At 50.9% G+C, this 13,526-nt stretch overlaps 1 protein-coding gene and 1 non-coding gene across 3 annotated transcripts in view; one reads left to right on the plus strand and one right to left on the minus strand.

The window, feature by feature from the left end:
- The window catches only part of STXBP5L (syntaxin binding protein 5L), a 145,420-nt gene that overhangs the window by 123,626 nt on the left and 8,268 nt on the right, over window positions 1-13,526 (plus strand). For both annotated transcript variants that reach the window (XM_060236808.1, XM_060236809.1), the window contains 3 exons: window positions 5,094-5,333; window positions 9,066-9,429; window positions 12,109-12,274. In XM_060236808.1, coding sequence (XP_060092791.1) covers window positions 5,094-5,333; window positions 9,066-9,429; window positions 12,109-12,274 — 770 coding nt within the window. The remainder of the gene's footprint in view (window positions 1-5,093; window positions 5,334-9,065; window positions 9,430-12,108; window positions 12,275-13,526) is intronic.
- Window positions 963-1,182, minus strand: LOC132570634 (small nucleolar RNA U3). Its single transcript, XR_009555342.1, has one exon. It is a non-coding gene; the product is annotated as a small nucleolar RNA U3 (small nucleolar RNA).

Genomic DNA, 13,526 nt, shown 5'->3' on the forward strand with positions numbered 1-13,526 from the left:
CCAACAGACACGGAGCAGAACACCACTCTGGCCTGCTCCCCCCACCTTTACAACTAAAGGGTGCCTAATAATGCCATCTGGTCTGAGGATGTTTAGGTTAGCCTTGTAGCAAAGATGTAATGCGCCTCTCCTCCAGAATCACACAGACAGGTCTTATCTACTCTCTGAGAAAGTGTGAGAAAGGGAGATGTTTTTATTAGCTTGCATTCCTTAGCAATAAAAGAGATACCAGCTAGTAGCCTTTGAACCCGTGACTCAAATTGCATCTGTATGTTATCCTTTTGAAGTCTTCCTATAAAGTAACTGTTCGAATCTCTATACGTCATTACTTCCAAGGATTCTGTCGTTCACTAAGCGATGGAGTTTTACAATAAAGCAACTTTTGATTCAATAACAAAAGCTTGATTATTGAGAAATAGCGATGCTTGACATGAGCAAACCTTTGGTCTAAGTAGCAGGAGCATGCGAAAGCAATCTGCATACTTTACGGCATACTGCTGTTTTGTTGCTTTCGCATGCTCGTGCTACTCAGATTTGCTCAATTTGTTAATTTTACTATTCTGTCATTGTACCATTTTACATTCTAAACCAGTTCATTTTGCTTCACTGTCATTGGTTCTTAAATGTGTACCCTGTTGCATTCTGGGCCACTGCTGACCAGCTATGTGCGGCTCTGCTCACTGTGCTGGATTCCTCGTCTGATGAAGTGTGCTGAAGAGCACCCGAAAGCTTACGTTCTGAATAAAGCTAAGTTGGTCTTAAAGGTGCCACGTGACTCCTGCTTTGTCCAACACACTAAATAAATGCACTTCCCAACAGTAAAGACCAGTTGGAAAGTGCATTGTTTAGTGTGTGCTGCAGGGGAAAATCAGGGGTGGGGAAAGAAAGCTATGTGGGAGGACTCCGGAGGACAGAAAGATGGGCTATTTTTGCAACCGAACCAAAAAAAGGGTGGGCAGCCAACCGCTCAGATCGCGCTCTCTCCCTCCAACCTCCCCCGACGGAGGAGGCGGAACGATCATCAAGGCCAGAGAAGCAGCTCCCCGCAAAGGAGCGCCCCCTGCCAGCTTCCCGCTCAGGAGAGAGCACCTCGACTCCTCCCCGCGGTTGGCTCGCCCGATCACTTCCGAATGCACTTCTCTAGTTAGGAACTATAGAAATGATCCCTGAAAGTAAGATCTTGGCTTCTCCCTCCCCCGCCGCCCCACCTACCCGCGCCCCGCTGCCCTCTCTAGTCACAGCGGCTCCCCAGCCCCACCGCCGCCTGCCCCCTCCCACCCCTCGCCGTCCTTCAAGTTCACACGCACCCCGCGCACCATTCTGGGCAGAGCCGCGTTCAGAAGGCGGCTTTCGCAGCAAAAGAAGCCAAGAACCAGAACTCCCGGCAGCCTCCGCTCGCGTCTCGTTTGCATACGGCCGCCCGGGCAGCCAATCGCCTTCTCCCGCGGCTCCGCCCCCCCCCCCCCCCAGCCCCGGATACCTTGGCGCTTGCTCAGGGGCCTTTCCGAAGCAAAAGCTCAGAGTGTCCGCTTGTGGGCAGGGCAGCTCACCTCCTGGTTTCCCTGGGGGAAAGTTATCACTCATCTCTGTTTCGTATTAGCAGTGCCATTGGTTTTTGAGGATGCTTATGATCAGGGGTCATTTTGTAGAAGAATAGGCGGTGGAGCTCATCCAGGGAATGTTATGCAGCTGCACCTACTATTCAACGGGCAAAGAGGTGGAACTCTCAGAACGGTTCAGGAGCTGCGTTCCTGTGAGCTCCCACTGAATCGGAGGCCTGCTTTTGACGTTTCTGCCGCTGCCTTGTTTCATTTTATTTCATCGTGGTAACTGTTCCATTCTTAACCGTTTTATTGTGTGATTTTAACTGTTGTATTGTGTTGACATCCGCCCTGAGCCCGTCTCGGGAAAGGGCGGACTAGAAATTTGCAAAATCAAAAATAAATAAAAATTATGTATTTTTATAAACTCTCTCCCCATCTCTTGGAGGCCAACCGAGGGGCCACGAAAATGGACCCTCTGACCCTTTGGGGCAGCCAGGCCTTTTTTAGCAGCCGGCAGGGGGCGCTCCTTTGCGGGGAGCTGTTTCTCTGCCCTCAATGATCGTTCTGCCTCCTCTTTTGGGGGGAGGGCGGAGGGAGAGAGCCCATCTCCTTTTCTTTCGTTTTTTGCTTCAGTTCAAAGAATAGTCTGGAGCGGGCGTGGCCAAACTCGCTTAACGTAAGAGCCATGTAGAATAAACATCAGATGCTTGAGAGCCGCAAGCCACGAACGTCAGATGTTGGAGAGCTGCGAGGAAGGAAGGAAGGCAAATAGATGAGGAGAGAGGGGGAGAGGTGCAAAGAAAGCAACTTTAACTTTAAATGCAATGTCCAAGTCACCAGCCGGCTTGACTTGGAGAAGTGATTTAAAGAGACAAATGCTTTCTTCAAGCCGGCCGATGGGGCTGTGAGAGGTTCAAGAGCCACACAATGTGTGCGAAACAGCCACATGTGACTCCTGAGATTCAGTTTGGCCACCCCTGGTCTGGAGGCTCTAAATCATATCCTGGTGCTTCTCTTTCCTTCCATCTCTTTGTTCTTTTAGTTTAGTTTAGTTTATTTGTGATTTATATCCCTCCCTTCCCACCAAGTGGCTCAGGGCGGCTTACAGCATAATAAAATCTAACATAAATATAAAAATTTAAACATTTTACACAGTTTATACAGTTAAAACATTAAAACGTACTGCGGTCTTATAAAACTACACTCAGTTTCAGGTGCCAGTTAGTTGTAAGCCAGCCGGAAGAGGACTGTCTTACAGGCCCTGCGGAATTGGGCAAGATCCCACAGGGCCCTCACCTCTTCCGGCAACTGGTTCCCCAGGAAGGGGCCATTACGGAGAAGGCCCTATCCCTTTCTTGTTCTGTTTCCCTCTTTCTGTCCTCTGGAACCCTCCCAGACTGCTTCCTTCCTCCGCTCAGTCAAGGTTTCGTCTCCCCTTCGAAATGGCACTTCCATCCGCCCAGTGGTTTCATTGCTTTGTTGCAGGGGGCGCTCACGGAGCCTTCTTTGGTGTGGTGGTGAAGTGCGTGGACTCTTATCTGGGAGAACCGGGTTTGATTCCCTCCTCCTTCACTTGCAGCTGCTGGAAAGGCCTTGGGTCAGCCATAGCTCTGGCAGAGGTTGTCCTTGAAAGGGCAGCTGCTCCAGCCCCACCCACCTCACAGAGTGTCTGTTGTGGAGGAGGAAGGTAAAGGAGATTGTAGGCCATTCTGAGACTCTGTCCTTGAAAGGGCAGCTGCTGTGAGAGCCCTCTCAGCCCCACCCACCTCACAGGGTGTCTGTTGTGGAGGAGGAAGGGAAAGGAGATTGTAGGCTGCTCTGAGACTCTGTCCTTGAAAGGGCAGCTGCTGTGAGAGCCCTCTCAGCCCCACCCACCTCACAGGGTGTCTGTTGTGGAGGAGGAAGGTAAAGGAGATTGTAGGCCATTCTGAGACTCTGTCCTTGAAAGGGCAGCTGCTGTGAGAGCCCTCTCAGCCCCACCCACCTCACAGGGTGTCTGTTGTGGAGGAGGAAGGTAAAGGAGATTGTAGGCCATTCTGAGACTCTGTCCTTGAAAGGGCAGCTGCTGTGAGAGCCCTCTCAGCCCCACCCACCTCACAGGGTGTCTGTTGTGGGGGAAGAAGGGAAAGGAGATTGTAGGCCGTTCTGAGACTCTGTCCTTGAAAGGGCAGCTGCTGTGAGAGCCCTCTCCAGCCCCACCCACCTCACAGGGTGTCTGTTGTGGAGGAGGAAGGTAAAGGAGATTGTAGGCCACTCTGAGACTCTGTCCTTGAAAGGGCAGCTGCTGTGAGAGCCCTCTCAGCCACACCCACCTCACAGGGTGTCTGTTGTGGGGGAGGAAGGGAAAGGAGATTGTGAGCCACTCTGAGACTCTTCGGAGTGGAGGGTGGGATATAAATCCAATATCTTCAATATCTTCTTCTTAAGCAGCAAGCTGCAAGCCCATGCGTGTGTTCAGTTCCAAGCCTTTAGAATGTACAGATTTGCTATTGGATGAGTTGTGGGATCAATTAGAACCTAAAGCCTAATGTAGAGGCCTGCTGAATCAGACCGAAAAGCAAAGCTGGTTCTTTAGCCAGGCTATCCAAATGCCTGCTTGGGGGAATGCGACTAGAAGGGCTCTGATGACCACAAAGAATTGGCTTGCTCTGGCCATCATTAGCCTGGGAGGTGACTGACATATCCCAGGAAACGGCTTCACCCTCATGTTCCTCCTTGATCCAAAGTGTAGCAGGTCTTACTCTGGATTTGCCATTTGCCTGTCTGCGGAAGAGTTGGAAGAAAAAAATTGCAGGGAAATTATAATTGCAGTCTAGGAATTTCCCTGTGTTTCTAGTCTTCCCCATAGGCATCAGGGGACGTTCCTGGAGTGTCACCCGGAAGTAAGGTCATATCCTTCCCAAACTCCACCCTCCCTGGCATTACTTTCAAAATCTCCCAGGAACTGGTTGGCCACAGTATGAGACAGGATGCTGGACTAGATGGACCACTGGTCTGACCCAGCAGGGCTCTTCTGATGTTCTTATGAAAGCCTCAGCCTCTCTGCCCTGTTGGTGACCCTCCAGAGGAAGTGGTTGGCCGCTGTGTGAGACAAGATGCTGGACTAGATGGACCACTGGTCTGACCCAGCAGGGCTCTTCTTATGTTCTTAGGAAGGCCTCGGCCTCTATGGCCAGTGGTTGGCAATCCAGAGGGACTGATTGGCCACTGTGTGAGACAGGAGGCTGGACAAGATGGATCATTGGTCTGATCCAGCAGGGCTTTTCTGTTCTTAGGAAGGCCTCAGCCTCTATTGCCAGTGGTTGGCCATCCAGGTTGGCCACTGTGTGAGACAGGAGGCTGGACCAGACGTACCATGGTCTAATCCAGCAGAGCCCTTCTCATGTTTATTTAAAAGACATCTCCAATGGCAAAGATCGTGGGCAGGTAGGCACTCTACCTGAGATCCTGGAGAACTTCTCCCGATCATGACAGCCTGCCCTGGGATAGCTGAACCACTGGTCTGGGGCAGTAGAACGCAGCCTCAAATGTTTTGCTTTCTTCAAACAGAAAACAGAGAAAACTCCTTCAGCCATTCCCGAAGTTCCAGCGTCTCCAGTATTGACAAAGAGTCCAAGGAAGCCATTACAGCTTTATACTTCGTGGAGTCATTTGTACGGAAAAACGACACCGCCGCGTCTCCATGCCTTTGGGTTGGGACAGGCCTGGGTATGGTCTTGACATTATCCCTTAACTTGCCCACCGCGGATGAACTGAGACATACGGAGCCTGTCACAGCTTCTCCAAGTGGTAAGGATTCTTGATTTCCTTAGCGTTACTTTACCTTACTTTACTTTATTTGATTTATATCCCGTCCTCCCTGCCGAAGCAGGCTCAGAGCGGCTTTTTCTTGAACGGATACAGAAATATGGCATTGAACAAGATAATGGGTGCTTTCACACGGCGACTGTTTGCAAATGGACTTTGCCACTCTTACACAATAAAAATCCAATTGGAAAGTGCATTATTTAGTCCAAGGGTGTCAAATTAATTTGTTACAAGGGCCAGTTCTGACATAAAAGAGGCTTTGTTGGGCCGGGCCGTGTGTGTCATAAAAGGTAATGCCAGGTAGCAGAGATATAAACTTTATAAAGGACACAGACAAAGACAATGAAAGAGTTTTTTTAAAAAACCCACTTAAAATAAAACATGCTTAAAGTATTGGCATTCTTGCAATATTGTGGTCTGTATCGAAGCAAACTCTTCCTCCCCAACATTTCCTCCCCAAGAGAGGAGCCTCAACCAATAGAGAAAACAGAGGCTTTGCTCTGTAGCTTCTGTGCAATTGAGAAATCCTGGCAAAGCAAGCTGTGGCACAAAAAGAAGCAAGAGAGGGAGAGAAGGAAGCAGTCTTGCTTAGGGGCCTGATCTGTCCCCCAGGCCGAATGTTTGACACCCTTGATTTAGTGCAGGGGTGTCAAACATGCAGTTTGGGGGCCGAATCCGGCCCCTGGAGGGCTCCTATCAGGCCCCTGAGCAACTGGCTGTCATCTGCTTTCTTCTCCCTCGCTTGCTTCCTTCTGCATAACAGTTTGCTTTGCAAGGCTTGCTCAATCGCACAGGAGCTACAGAGCAAAACCTCTATTTTCTCCATTGGCTGAGACCCCTCCCTTGGGGAGGAAGGGGCAGAGGGAGAGCTTGCTTTGCCAGGCTCCCTCAATTGCACCGCAGAGCTACTGAGCCAAGCCTTTCTTCCTTCTATTGGCTGAGGCTCCCCCCCCCGCCAGTCCCCTGGGGAAGGAAGGAAAGAGCCAGAGCTTCCTTTGCCCAGTTCCCTGGATCCCATGGGAGAAATACAAAGAAAGCGTCTTTAAGACCAATGAGTGCTAACTTTTTAAGCCATGTTTTAATTTTTTAAAAATATATATCTGCGTTTGTGCTCCTTATAAACTTTATGTCTCTGCTACCTGATCTTAAATAGGTACACACATGACCCAACCCGACACGGCCTGCCCAACAAGGTCTCATTTATGTCAGATCCGGCCCTCGAAACAAATGAGTTTGACAGCCCTGGTTTAGTGTGTGCGAACACATTCAGTGTTACACTCAGGATGTGTCTTTTTGTGCTCTTGGGAGGATGTTTTAAAAACCCCACGTAATCCTCCTAGAGTCCCAGTGGAAAAAAGCGATCTGTAAATGCAAATCAGTAACAATAACTGCAACTGAAGTAGGAGGCCTGCAAAGCGTCCGAAGCTGCGTTTCTGAAAGTTCTGCCAGTTTCGCTCTCAGGTTCAGCAAGAGGGACAGAAGAGTTCCTGGTGGCAACGTGGTGGATCCAGAAGAAAGCCTCCGCTGCCGAAGGCAGTCTAAGCTGCTTTCTCACCAAGCATTGCCCTTGTTTTGGCCACTGAACTGGTGTGGATTCTTCCTGTGCTTCTGCACCGGCGTTGTCCTTTTCTGTGCACAGATGATTAACAGCCTCTTCCTTCCACATCTGCCACATCTGCATTATTTTAAGCCTGTTAAAAAAGGGCGGGATGTGACTTGCCCGGGGGGGGGGGGCGGGGAGTGCTTTGCCTGGGGCGGAGAGCTGCCCCATTTTTATTATTCTTCCATTCCCAAGTGCAAAAACCTTCTTTGTTGATGGAGATCTTAGCTATCTCTTCCAGTAGTACTGCCTTATAAGGACGAGCCGGCGAATGCACGTGTCTGTCCCTTTTCAACCTCTCGGTGCTTTTTGGAGCCGCAGTGGCCCTCCCGGTGCCTTCCAGCAGTCAGATGAAGCGGCAGCGGAGACCCTTTTGCTTGCCTAATTGGAGCTGATATGGACACCCAGGCCTTGAATTCAGCGGGAGCGCCCAGGAGCACAGCTCCTGAACCTTTCTAACGGCTCCCCCTCCTCCTCCCCACCTACCTGCCTTGTCCATTGAATAGGAGGTGCAGCTGCAGAACAATCCCTGGATTAGGAGAGGGGGCAGCCAGCCAGCCACCAGGGGCTTTGCCACACCCCCAGCAGCCCTCATTAACCCTTGGAGAAGCCCACGCCACCCTTTCTCCACTTCTTATGTGATTTTGGGCAGCGGGTGGCTTGCTGGCCCTTTGACTGGGGGGGCGGGGCGGCCCAGGAGAGCCCCAGGCGAGCAAGACCTGCTAGAGATCCAGCCTGCCCAGGCAGGCCTCGCTCGCCCGGGGCTCTCCTTTTTTGTGTCAGGCTGCTTTTGGCTGGTGGCGGCACATGCTAACGAGTTATGCTCATGAGCTCCACCGCCTGTTTTTATACAAAACGACCCCTGTGTGCACCTGCCCACCCAAAGGGACCTCTCACTTTGGAGGCATCTGCAAGGCTGCAGGCACGTCCTTGTGCAGAAGCACACGTGGATATTCTGACACGTCGGCCCACATAGATCAAGCACGAAAGACATGCGCATCCTCAGCTTCTGCTCTCCCCGGCTCCCACCTCCCTCTCTTCGTTAAGGAGTGCTGCGTTCCAAAATGCCTCTGGGGCAGGCTGTCACTCCGTTGCTCCATACGTCCAGCTGGGAGTCGAATTGGTCCCTAGAGGGAGCGGGCCAATCAGCTCTGGGTCTCAGGGTCAGCTCTGCAGAGCAGTTGCCTGTCAGCCGTCCAGCGGTAGAAGATTGAAGGCACACGAGCACATCTTTTCTCATCCCTGCAAGCGCAAGTTGACCTATTTTAAAAGCGCGTCGCACCCCCCTGACCTGGATTGCCCAGGCAAGCCCAATCTTGTCAGATCTTGAAAACGAAGCCGGGCCAACCCTGGCAAGTACTTGGATGGAGACCTCCAAGGAATACCAAGGCTGGGAGGCAGAGGCAGGATTTCTAGCCACTTCTCTGAATCCGCTTCATTCCCCAGTAGGCGTTGCCAGGGGTCGCCATGACTTCCGGGCATGGGGACACGCACAAACACAAATAATTTTTAAAATACTTTGCACCAGTCAGCCATGGACAGTTCATAGACTCATAGAGTTGGAAGGGACCTCCAGGGTCGTCTAGTCCAACCCCCTGCACAATGCAGGACACTCACAAACACCTCCCCCTAAATTCACAGGATCTTCATTGCTGCCGGATGGCCATCTAGACTCTGTTTAAAAACCTCCAAGGAAGGAGAGCCCACCACCTCCCGAGGAAGCCTGTTCCACTGAGGAACCGCTCTAATGGTCAGGAAGTTCTTCCTAACGTTCAGCCGGAAACTCTTTTGATTGAATTTCAACCCATTGGTTCTGGTCCTACCTTCCGGGGCCACAGAAAACAATTCCACCCCATCCTCTATATGACAGCCCTTCAAGTACTTGAAGATGGTGATCATATCACCTCTCAGCCGCCCCCTCTCCAGGCTAAACATCCCCAGCTCCTTTAACCTTTCTTTGTAGGTCTCCAGACCCCTCACCATCTTTGTCGCCCTCCTCTGGACCCGTTCCAGCTTGTCTAGATCCTTCTTCAAATGTGGTGCCCAAAACTGAACACAATACTCCAGGTAAGGTTTGGCCACTTGATAAATCTCATTGCATTGTGTTCCCGTAGGTACGCTTCTGACCCTGAAGGGAGCGGTCTTAACGTTTGCCTGCTTGGACTGCACAGGGACCTTGATCCACCCCCCCTATGAGGCCTGGAGAGACCCCAAGAACAACACGGAGGACAGCGAGCGAGCGAGGAAGAGGAAGCTGGTGATGCACTCCCCATCCTCCTCGCAGGACATGGCGGAGCACCAGTTTGCGGTCGTCTGCTCCGAGAAGCAGGCCAAAGTGTTCTCGCTGCCTTCCCAGGCCTGCCTCTACGTCCACAACATCACGGACACCTCCTTCCTCCTGCGAGCGGACGTGGTGGCCCTCTGCAGCAGCGTCTGCCTGGCCTGCTTCTGTGCCAATGGGCACATCATGATTCTGAGGTACCTGGCGGGCCTTTAAACAAGAGCTGAGAACAGAGCAAGGCATCATGGGAAGAGCCAGCGGTCAGGATTAATTCCCTGTCAATGGAATGTTAGAGTTGGTGGCAGTTTCTTAAGGGGAACTCCAGAGGATGTGGGTCCCTAGGGAAATGCTATGCCTTATTACTGGGGTGGCCAAACTGGCTCTTTCACACATATTGCGTGGCTCTCGAAGCCCCCACCGCCCTGTTGGCCAACCTAGAGAAGGCATTTGTCTCTTTAAATCACTTCTCCAAGTCCAGCCAGCCAGTGGCTAGGAGAATGCATTTAAAGTTAAAGGTGCTTTCTTTCCACCTCTCTTCCCCCTCCCCCATGTATTTTCCTTCCTTCCTTCCTTCCTTCCTTCCTTCCTTCCTTCCTTCCTTCCTTCCTTCCTTCCTTCCTTCCTTCCTTCCTTCCTTCCTTCCTTCCTTCCTTCCTTCCTTCCTTCCTTCCTTCCTTCCTTCCCAGTGCTAAGGCAGAAACTCTCTTATAGAAGAAGATAGAAGAAGATATTGGATTTATATCCCGCCCTCCACTCCGAAGAGTCTCAGAGCGGCTCGCAATCTCCTTTCCCTTCCTCCCCCACAACAGACACCCTGTGAGGTGGGCGGGGCTGAGAGGGCTCTCCCAGCAGCTGCCCTTTCAAGGACAACCTCTGCCAGAGCTATGGCTGACCCAAGGCCATTCCAGCAGGTGCAAGTGGAGGAGCGGGGAATCAAACCCGGTTCTCCCAGATAAGAGTCCGCACACTTCACCACTACACCAAACTGGCTTATATAAGTCTTCCCCTCCACACATGTGACTGGATGTCAGCATAAAGCAAGTTACAGTAGTCTAGTGCAGAGATGACCATTGCATGGATTACTGTGGCTAGGTCAGGGTGTGTTATAGGAAAGGGGCCGATTGCCAAGGCTGGTGCAGATTAAAAAAAAATGCTAGCCTGACAATGTGCATGACTTTGATTAGATTTATTCAATTTTTAGCCTGCCTTTCCTACGAAGAGGCTCAAAGCGGGGCCTCCATATTCAAGGAGGCATCCAAAACCACTCCCAAGCTCTTAATGGAACGTGCCAGTAATGTATGCCCCAACCCTGAGCCTCCCACCCCACCCCCCACAACAGAACTACCATCTTAGTTGGATTCAGTTTTGACCTGCTCTGTTTCAATCACCCAATCCCAGCCTCCAAGCCCACAGCCAGATTCCGTGGAGCAGACTGTGTGGCTGTTCAACGGCAAATATAACTGGGTGTCATAGAATCACAGAGTGGGAAGGGACCCTACAGACCATCTAGTCCAACCCCCTGTTCCTGCAGGATCAGCCTAAAGCATCTCCCACAAATAATCATCCAGCTGCGTTTTGAAGGCTGCCAATGAAGGGGAGCTCGCCGCCTTCCTAGGCAGCTGCTTCCACCTCTGAACTACTCTGACCGTAAAAAATTTTTTCCTAATATCCAGCCGTTACCTTTCGGCTTGTACTTTGAGCCCATTGCTTCGGGTCCTCTCCTCGGCTGCCAAGTGGAACAGCTCCTTGGTCATCCTCTAAATGACAGCCTTTCAGAGATTGAAAGATGAACGCCGTCTTAAATCTGTATCGAAATTAGCACCGAATTATTTTTAAACTGTTTAATGCTTTTAATGTAATATTTTTTTTTTTATCATAAGCTATGTATTGTGAGCCGCCCTGAGTCTGCTTCGGCGTGGAGGGCGGGATATAAATCCAATAAAATAAAATAAAGAGAGCAATAATTTCCCCCCTCAATCTCCTCTTCTCCAGACTGAACGTTCCCAAAGCCCTGAGCCTTTCCCCATAGGGTTCTTACTCCAGGCCTTGCTCATCCTCATCGCTCAAAGAACCCTTTGAGGAAAGGCTGAGGGCCTTGGGAATGTTCAGTGTGGAGAAGAGAGATTGAGGGGGGACATCAGCGTACTGGTGACACCCCAAACTGAAACTCTGTACCAGCTAGGGTTGCCATGTCCAATACAAGAAATAACTGGGGACTTTGGGGGTGGAGCCAGGAGACTTTGGAGGTGGAGCCAGGAGACATTGGGGGCGGAGCCCGGATCAAGGGCATGACAAGTGTAATTGAACTCCAAGGGAGTTCTGGCCATCACATTGAAAGGGACAGCACACCTTTTTAAATGCCTTCCTTCCATAGGAAATAATGAAGGATAGGGGGACCTTTTTTGTGGCTCATAGAATTGGACCCCCTGGTCCAATCTTCTTGAAACTTGGGGGGCATTTTGGGGAGAGGCACTAGATGCTATGCTGAAAATTTGGTGCCTCTACCTCAAAACAAAGCCCCCCCTAGAGCCCCCGATATCCGCAGATCAATTCCCCATTATTCCCTAAAACTGCCGGAGATCTAGAGCTGTGGGGGGTGGGGCTAGCTGGCTGGGGGAAACGTGTAAAACCAGGAGATCCCCCGCTGGGACCTGGGGATTGGGAAGCCTAGTACCAGCTGGGTGAAGGGGCCCATGTAGATGTTAAATAACATCAGGGAGAGAAGCACCCCCTGAGGGACCCCCACATGTTAAGGGGCAAACCAGATATTGAAAAGGGGGGGAAATGTTCGGGAAAGGATCGTTGTGGGCTGCGTGTATTGCATATAAAATAATAATCAGCGGCACCCCGCCATTCCATTGTCTGCTTCCCTGCAGTTTGCCCAGCCTCCGCCCCTTGCTAGATGTTAACTATTTGCCGGCAACCGACATGAGGATCGCTCGGACCTTTTGTTTCACCAACGAGGGACAAGCGCTGTATCTCGGCTCTCCCACCGAAATCCAGCGACTGACCTTCAGCCAAGAGATGTGTGACAATCTGCAGGTGAGCGGTCTCTTCATACGTGACTGTCAGGTACAAGTCCCGAACACACGGCTGGCTGTATTTGCATCCTGAACTTTATGGGTTTTCTTGATGGCATTGACCGATTTCGCACACAGCTTACCCCGTGGTCACGTTCCTGTTCTCTGCGCAGCGTTCGTCGAATTTCCCACTATCTGCTGTCAAGCGGACGGATTCAATGACGAGTCGAAGTTGCTACAAAGACTACGTTTATTGATAGACCGTTACTTTGGCTCAAGCCTTGGCTTGAGAAGAATGAAACCAATAGATTGATACATAAGTTTTAAGGTACACTTCAAAGGGATTCCTACGGGGAGGGGAAGCAGGGGGAGCATTCACACATAAGCTACAAAACTACATACATTCCCAGGGCGTTATCAGACATTCGGCCTTGTATCACCCAGATGGCACTTCCTCCCGCAAGAGGATTCATGGGAAGGTGCTGATTGCTTTGCTCTCAGTAATTACCAGTCATAAAACAAAGAAGAGTCAGGAAAGGATAATAAACTAGCAGCATTTGGTTCAGTGTGCTCTTACCCAGGCCTGCTTGGCCAGGCCAGGAACCCATCAGTTATTGATCAGAATCAGTCGAGCTTGACATCTGCGCCTGAGTTACAGGAAGTGCCGCAGCTTTTGCGTAGCAAACGTAAACTGGATTTTAGCGGTTTACGTTTGCTACGCGAAAGCCGCGCCGCTTCCTGTAACTCCGGCACAGATAGTAGGAAATCCGACGGAGGCTGCGCAGAGGACAGGAACGTGACCGAATGGTAAGCTGGGTGCGAAATCGGTAATTGTCTTTGCTTGTGATGATTCATTTATTTTGTACTTATTCATATTTACCAAGTGTACTAACCCCGGATATCCAGATAGATACCCAGATCAGAACTGTGTGGCACCTGGAGTATGGGTTACAGCTCTCCCCCTCTATCTTCTGACTGGAAATAATCCTAAGGGAAGAGATTTGGCCTGTTGAGGGAACCCACGTAGTAGTGCATCACGACAGCTCAGCAAAATAGTGCCCAGCGGAAGAAGAGAATTGCAGATTTATACCCTGCTTGTCTCTCTGAATCAGAGTCTCAGAGCAGCCTATAATCTCCTTTACCTCCCACCCCACACAGCAGACACCCTGTGAGGTGGGTGGGGCTGAGAGGGCTCTCACAGCAGCTCCCCTTTCAAGGACAAAGTCTCAGAGCGGCCTACAATCTCCTTTCCCTTCCTCCCCCACAACAGACAC

Source organism: Heteronotia binoei, chromosome 4 (assembly GCF_032191835.1).
Source record: "Heteronotia binoei isolate CCM8104 ecotype False Entrance Well chromosome 4, APGP_CSIRO_Hbin_v1, whole genome shotgun sequence".
Taxonomy (NCBI): Eukaryota; Metazoa; Chordata; class Lepidosauria; order Squamata; family Gekkonidae; genus Heteronotia; species Heteronotia binoei.